Source organism: Toxotes jaculatrix, chromosome 5, assembly GCF_017976425.1.
Source record: "Toxotes jaculatrix isolate fToxJac2 chromosome 5, fToxJac2.pri, whole genome shotgun sequence".
In the NCBI taxonomy this organism is placed as follows: Eukaryota; Metazoa; Chordata; class Actinopteri; family Toxotidae; genus Toxotes; species Toxotes jaculatrix.
The window spans coordinates 19,202,522-19,210,766 of NC_054398.1; the positions used below are offsets into that span (position 1 = coordinate 19,202,522).

Genomic DNA, 8,245 nt, shown 5'->3' on the forward strand with positions numbered 1-8,245 from the left:
GGATTTACAGTAAATGTAAGTTCTTAACATGTGTGGTATTCTTAACATATGTGGTTGAAAATAACACCATTGAAATGTCTACACAAACTCTAAACAACACTAAAGTAATTTACAAATAACACACTGTCCATTAAACCAAATTACATTTGCTCTGCACAGATAATCAGGATGACCTTACACGCTCAACTCATTTATATGCTCATATGATGATACACTCATAGCGCTTCCTGCTTGGAGGGGGCCATGTCTTTTCTGTTGCTGTATACTCCTGTGCTTCTCTGGGGAGAAGAGCAGGAGAGAGGAGAGGACATAGGAGGACTCTTGTGCGTGGCTACGCTGGCTGCGACTGCTGCGGCTCGCAAGGGGTGCGAGGGCCCGCCATTGCTGCTTGCAGCTCTAATTTCACCTGCTCTTGTAGTTAAATCGCTTTGACTTTTTACCACAAGATTTAATCAATGAACAACTGAATAACTATGAATACAGAATGAATGGCAAATGAGAGGCTGAATGGCGAAGGAAAAGCTTTGAACTTGTACCGTTCTATGATATGACAGTTGTGTGACACTGAAAATATATAAAAATGTTCTTTATTGACATGAAAAGTGAAACATACAGTACTTTCAGTCAGTATTATAGGTTTGCCTTCAGAAATTACCAATACGATCTGCACAAAGGGGGGAAATAAATTCAGAATGTTTAAATGTTAAACCAGCTTTAAACATTTTAAGCTGCAGTAAACCACAGACAAAATACAGAAGACTTCCAATTAATAATTTTAAAATGAGAGAGAAGTGACAGAGAGAGAGAGAGAGAGAGAGAGAGAGAGAGAGAGAGAGAGAGAGGATCTACTTTAGATTCCTGTTGAGAGGGAACATCAGAATATGTGTTTTCAAACAGTATAATTTGTTGGCAGAGGTAGACAGCAATTAATGGATGCCATAGTCATAATATATGTTTCACCAACACAGAACAGTGTGACTTAAATTTGACATTAAAACACAGGAAAATCAATTGTCTCAAGACATTACCTATAATGACTACAATCTAGTGGGGCAACTTATTAAATTAAAAGTGGGCCTATATAATAACAGTAAATACTCATTTTCAAATTGTACGGCAATGTGTTGTATATTCTTACAAAACTATCAGCTATCTCTCTGAAGTTTTTTTTTCCTTTTTTTTTGTTGCAAAAGCATAGTATTAGGCTAACAGCCACAGACACTTACCAACAATGATATACAGTTCATGAACACGTATTCAAGGAGTAAATCTTATGATAAACAAAAATGGATTTTGTAAAAATGTTAAAGTACTGCCAAATCTACATTCTGTTGTGATCAAAATGTGAAAGATGTTATTCAAATACAGAATCAAATTAGTTTCCTTTACACATTGTTTATCCTTTGTCATGTTGGGGCACTCGTACCAGTGCACCTCATGCTGCCAGTGTTAGTGCTCTTGCCAAAACAATGACAAGAGAATGTGACATATTTGCTCACAATTATCCAGTAAGAAATTAGCTTTGGCATCTGGTTTTAACAAACAATGTTTAGAAATTTACAAACAATATTATACTGTAGGTGTAACTATGACACTGTGGACATTAGGTGAGAGTTAACAGAAGTGTTAAGTGTGCAAACAAATAATGCATCTGACACTGACAAGTAAAATAATGTACACTACATTTTTAAGGTGAGAGTCTAATTTAAACAAGCTTTAAGCAACTCTGCTTTGGCTTACTTTAGTCATAACACTCTGTGGCAAACTGCTGAAATGAACCTTGCCTCATATGGGAATCTGACGTGTCTGTTTTTATTTATCTGATACACAAATATTGTAGAGGGTATTCACATTTCTTGTAGGAAAAGACGTTTAAGTGGTTATGGGGAAAAACATCCATACAAGCCTTTTTTTTTCCATCCACTGATTCATGGTCCATTGGAGCCATCTCTTGCACTTTGTTGCTCAATCTCAGGGCTACTTCCAAACAGGGTGACCAGCTGCTCCTCATAGTTAGCAATGTTTCTCTTCATGATGTCCATGCACGGGCCCAGCAACCTCTCAAAGGCTTTAACATCCATGACTAAAAAACAAAACAAAACAAAACAAAAAAAGAACACAAGAGTCAGGCACAGTTTTAGGAGAGTAATGTAAAATAACAAGTGGCATACTGGATAATTTACATGCCAGGCTTAACATAAAATAATAAATTATCATGAAATTAAACAAAATATACCCAAGCATTTGACACTCCCCACAGCATATGCCGATGCAGCTCTGGGCTTGTTTGTGACAAGCGCCAACTCCCCAAAATACTGGCCCCTAGAGCATGTGGCAATATCCACCTCCTCTTCCTCCTGGTCTTTTTTCGTCTGTCAAGAAAAAAAAAACGCACAGAATACCCAGAAAACATGACAGATTTTTTTTTTTTAGTCAGAAGGTTTTTTTACAAATAAAAATTAAAGAGAGACAGTGCAAACGTACCCTGCTTCTTTTCATGGTGATTCTAACTTGGCCAGACTCGACAATGTAGAAGCAATCTGCTAAATCACCCTGTAACACAAAGCACTGATGCATTAATAAATTAGCCCCCAAAAATACGTCACTTTGTGTTTATAAATACTCTTTTGGAACAGAAAATAAAAAGACCAGTCCAAGAACAGGCCATACAAACAGGCTCGTCACCTGAGCAATAATCTGCTGTGAATCATTGTACACCTTGGTGGATAGCACGTCCACAACCTTCATTCTCTCTGAGAGCTGTGGATGAAAAGATATTTGGTTGATGTTGGTTTTACTGTGAATGCAGACTGCAGTTTATTAACACCGGAGGACAAAGCCAGTCTTCTAACCTCCAATGATGTAAGCAGTGGTAGAGTTTCAATGAATGCCTCATACATCTTCCTCTTCTTGGCATTGTTCTTCACTATGATCCTCCTGAATGTCAGACGATCCTGAAGCAGAGATTTGAAGAAAACGTTCAGGTTTGTGATTAAAGAGATGGTGAAAAGAAATATGCATTTTACAGGATCTAATCTTGTGTTACTGCAGTAATTATTTATAATTATTAAGTATATGTCAAACATAATTTTTTGAGTCAAAAGCCCTCTCGATTTTTGATCACTCATCTTGAATTTAGGGGATACAGCCTACGTAACATAATAATAATGATGATAACAATAGGAATAATGGCAAAGAATCAAGAATACGCAGAAGGCCTGGCACCATCATAATTTTTAATTCTGTGCTTGTTTTCCCTGCACTCTCTTGAGTTCAGGGTGACTGGGTTGTGACAGAGTCATTTACATTTCCCCTACAGTTCCAGACTGTTCTGGCACCCTTATACCAAACAATAACTGATATGAAACAACATTTAGCAGTAGGGGTCACTGTAAACCAGATTTTAAATAAGGAGTATTTCCTGCAAACCCTAACACCATATTTCAACCAAGTCACATCCTGCTTCTGTCAGTGATAAACCTTTAGAAATCTCAAGGTTGTAGGTCATTTCAGCAGGATAAAGTGTTGTTGAGACACAAATATTGGCCAGGAACATGGTAGATGACTACATACTCTACAGTCTAGGGCGCCCTCTAGCTGGCAAGACAAAAAAAAATTCCCAACCAAACAATTCAGCACATCTCAAACATCATCTTGTGGTAAAGCGGCCGGGAGACTCAGCCCTTGGACCTAGAACTCATGAGTATTGTAGTTATAATATCCTGCCAGACTACCACTATGTTACAGTGCACTTGAATCTCAGGCCTAAATCAGACTCTAATTGGAGCCTCTGTTTGCTCAGAAGCCCCTCAGCAGTGCTATCCTTTCTCAACCCAAGGGGATTGTTAGTTGAACAGAGTTCGCTGCTTGTTCAAGGACTCAAAAACACAGTACAAGTGCCCAGGTCAGCAGGGGATACATCTGCAACCTGCCCCGTCTGCGCAGAGATGACATAACAAAGCTGTTACCCACAGTTTAAGGACACGACCCTCACTGAGTCATTAATAAACAAGCTGCTTCACAGAAAGAGATCAAGTAGCCACTGCATATTCAAAACAGCTGTTCTGACCACAAGTCATTAAATAGCTGGATGTTGTTTAAGCAAAATACCATTAACTTTCACTCAAAGAATAATCATGCTCCATGACTGTGCTGGCAGCTCCACCTTCACAGTTTGATCATTTATTACATCTTAAGTCAGTACCTAAGTTCATCTGAGGTGAATAATTGCTAAAACAGACAAGTTTAGCCTTGTTTATCTGAGCTGATCAGACAGCTGAGTTCTCAGAAAGGGTCACGCAACATTTCTTTTTCTTAAAGTCCTGCATTAACATTCACAGATATCTTTTTTTCCATATTCAGTTTGCACATTCATTATGTTTTAATATATGAATTAATGAGCATGTAAAATTATATCTGGAGGCGCGATTAGTAGTAGTCTCACTTTTAGTCAGACATCATCTTACTCATGCTACCAGGTACTAACACTGCCACAGACAACCTGGATGTTTACTGTAAATCCTGACAACTGACAGCACAGCATGTTATACAAACCTAAGTACAGAGCCAACTGTGCCTTTGAATGAGGATTTAATGGTTTACTCACTAGGCACCAAAGGGCTCCAGGCGACATGGCGATTATTGTGGCTGCCCTGGGGGTGTTGTACATCAGCGCTAGTTCTCCAAAGCTGCCTCTGTTGTCATAGCAGCCAACCAGCTTCTCTATGCCATCAACCTTCACAAAGATGTTAAACGTCCCACTGAGTGAAAATACAAAAGAAAAACAGCGAATCAGAGATAATATAAACACATGGTAGCTGTTATGGTGTCTTCTGAGATCTTAAGTCAGCAAGAAACATTGATTTTACAGAACATTTTAGAAACATATTCATTTTCAGAATTACTTATTTAACAATCAGTGATCTGATTCAGGACAAAAGAAAGTAATCATGTGAAAATTTACCTTTCAATGACATAAAAATTGTCCCCATCATCATCTTGATCAATGATATGCTCCCCTTCTGTGCAGAATTTCTCAAACATTGCATCCAGCACCTGAGACATCTCTTCCTGTATGATACAAAATGGCAGGGTTCGACAAAAAAAAGTAAAGTATTTGAATTTCGCATGTTGAAACAATCACACAGAACCAACTCAGTGTGCTGCTTCAGCTACTTAAAAATAACCATCTTTAATAATCATGCATAGTGCACTGAGCTGTGGCAAAAAGCTGCTGGCCTCAGGCCCCGTTCTCCTTTGTGTAATTTAAGAGATGGCAGAGCACACACCAGAGTGCTTATGGAATAATCCACTTACCGGATCCAAATTCTTAAACAGAAGAATGTCCCTACATGCTTCCTGTAGCCTCTGTCTCTGCTCATCGGTTTTTGGGTGGGTGACCTGCAAAATAAAACACACCCATGTGATGTTGCCTGGAGGTAACTTACACAGAATAAGTCATATTGTTGACCATTTTATTCAAATTCTGAGCTACAATTCATAATGCTGTCGCACTGAATGGAAAATGAAAATGAGATAATTGTGACATGGAACACAGCTTACCCATGGCTCTTTATCCTCCTCATCTTCATCAGGATTGAATGCTTCAGCACACACTGCGTGACACAGATCAACAAATGAATGAACTGTTCAGTCACTACCAGTCAGTAGATTCAACCAAAACTTCTGTTCCCTCTCCCACATCTGAATTTCTTTTGTTGATAAGTGTTTTGTGTTGCTGTCAGTCCAGAATTGTTTAGTCCTTATTGCATTCTATGACTTTTAAGATACATTGTTTATATTATATTATGGGTGTATTTTATTATTGTTATTGACACTGTGATTGCTTTAGGTGTTTGTAATTTGGATCATTTGTCGATTGGTTGTTGCCACCTGTTGCTCAAGTATAAGATACTGTTCATATTGCAGGTTTAAAGCCCGTCTATGGTCTATGAGATTTGTGTTGACCACATTTTTGGGAAAAAAGACATCGTGTACGGGCACCCCCGTAGCCTGAGGCTACAACAATGTTTAGGTTACCACATAACTGCATATTCAAGTAGCCCACATTTCGTACCGCATTTCCTTCCTGTTTTAATGGTAAGATAATAGCAAAGCCTTATCTGAGTGAACCTAGCATCATGTAGACACAAGCTGAATTATGCTTTATGTTTGTTGATTTTGCAAAAACATACAAACTCCTGAAACATTGTTGATAAAAAGTCCAAACCCCACTATCTGTACTCTCAATTTTTACTTTATATAAAAATATACTTTCTTTGGTTTAATATTTAGTCTACTGCCACTGTTGTGTCAGGTGCAGAGGATGTTCATTTCCCATTTGAAGTGATAAAGGGTAAGAAATTGACTGAGCTTCAAGTTTTACTGATTATTTTCACTTTCTCATACTTTCCATTCAAACTGTCCAACATGCAACCATCAGTCCTAATACAGAAAAGTTCTTTTTGTGATGCTACAACACTACTATAAGCCAAGCAAGAGATTTTTATTAGTAGTGGTACTTGTCCAGATCTCCCCACCCGAATCACTCAAGGACATTATTAACTGGGCTTGAGGCAAAGTTGGTTCACAAACTCCAATAAATCGACACTATGACAATAAAATGAAGACAGGGAGAAAAGACAGATGGAAAAATATGTCACTATTGCTTGTACTAGGACGAATCTGACGCAGCTTTAGTGTTCATGCAAGTTTTATACATTTCCAGCACTGACACTGTCCAGAGTTTCCCTCTTGACAGAACAGGCTTTTAACAGCCAGTTTAAACAGGCAGCAAATGACAACTCACCTGATGCTCTTCTGATGAATCTGTTTATTACCGGGGCTGCAAAAGAACAAAAAAATATGTTAACAGATTAAATTTCATCATAAAGTGACCCTATCTTACAGTAACTCAATTATCACCGGAAGGAATTAATGCTCTAGTTTTCTACATCTACAGTGGGACATGTGTGGCAGAGTCCACCCAGCCCTGTGCTCATTAAGGATCCATATTCATTTGGGTAAAACCTGAATAAGGACAGCTGCTTTGAAGTGCCGTTTGCCTATTTGAATCAAATTTAAATAAGAAAAAAAATTGAAATGTAAAACCCAGCAAAAAAAAAAAAAAAAAAAAAAAAGTAAGTGCCAAGCTCCAACACAATAGCTCGGTATGAAATATACATTAGATAGGAGGTCTCATCCATTAATAGCCTGGCAGCCAGCGTTGTCCGAGGAGGCTCACTGAAATATCATTAAGATAAGGCAATGGAGGTGCGATGGTGCAAGATCATGACACAAAAATACCACAACAGATAGTTTAATGATTGATTATAGAGTCCTTATGTAACCGTTGCAGCCAGCCTTGTAGACCCCACCACTCATTGGGATGCTGTGTCAGAGCTCTGGGTTGCTATGCTACTTGCTGCACCTTATGGCAATCCAGCACTGGCCATTGTGTTAAATATGACCACAGTTAAGGAAGCACAAATTAATCTTGGCTGGGTAGTCGTATTTTCGATAGCTCACATCACAGCAGAGCTTTAGTTTTCTACCTTTACATGCTGTCATATTTTTCATACAGGGCAGGCCCATCAGGCCCTGCGTCTGAAACTGAAAATATTCAAATGACCTAGAGGTGCAGGGTCTTTCTTTAAAAAGAAACAGCGATTCCCTTGATTCTGCAGCTGTTTTCAACTCTGTCCTTAATACAAAAAAAATTCTGTCTGCATAGATGAAGCGCAAGACATGTTCATTAACCACCATCCAGGCTCCGTGACCATATATGGCAAATGACAGAGAGCCGCGGTGGATGCAAGGTGGCGATCGCTGGAGCATCACTGCGCTCGGTGTGTTTCTTCTCCTCTGCCACCGAACAGAAGCCATGCACACGGCGATACACGCTCACAATTCAAATCAAATTAAGGTCATACACGTTCACATTCGGTGTCTTCCTGACATATCGTAAATCTATCAGCCTACCTACGAATTCCTCGTCATCGTCGTCCTCCTCCTCTCCGTTTTCCGAATCGATCTGCATGGCTTCGTCAATGAAATTGACCGCTTTTCCAGGTCTTGGGGCCGAATTTTGGTCATTGCCAAATGAGGCCTCTTTGGTCTCACTGTCCTTCAGCTGGGTGAAGTACTGTAATGCAAACTCGAGCAAATCCCTGGGCTGATTCCTCAAAACTTCCACGGTAAAGCTCTGTAACAGCTCCGTCAGTCCTTCAGGAATTTCTATACTCAT

General features: G+C 39.1%; 1 protein-coding gene across 1 annotated transcript; it reads right to left on the reverse strand.

Annotated features, from left to right (window-relative positions):
- Positions 1–708: 708 nt before the first annotated feature.
- On the reverse strand, positions 709–8,245 carry LOC121181756 (cAMP-dependent protein kinase type II-beta regulatory subunit). Its single transcript, XM_041037888.1, has 11 exons — positions 7,981–8,245; positions 6,809–6,844; positions 5,563–5,615; positions 5,317–5,400; positions 4,964–5,070; positions 4,607–4,760; positions 2,853–2,954; positions 2,686–2,760; positions 2,485–2,553; positions 2,237–2,372; positions 709–2,083 (listed from the first exon to the last, which is right to left on the reverse strand). Exons 1-11 carry the CDS (start codon positions 8,243–8,245, stop codon positions 1,929–1,931), a joined length of 1,236 nt encoding a protein of 411 aa, XP_040893822.1. The 3' UTR covers positions 709–1,928.

Bases quoted from the DNA above. Each gene is read 5' to 3' on its own strand.
- LOC121181756 (XM_041037888.1), bottom strand. From the start codon at position 8,245: ATGAGTATAGAAATTCCTGAAGGACTGACGGAGCTGTTACAGAGCTTT. The intron at 6,845-7,980 runs GTAGGCTGATAG...GTTCTTTTGCAG, and splicing joins CGATGACGAGGAATTCGTAG to CCCCGGTAATAAACAGATTC. The intron at 2,955-4,606 runs GTGAGTAAACCA...TCTCTGCTTCAG, and splicing joins CTGGAGCCCTTTGGTGCCTA to GATCGTCTGACATTCAGGAG.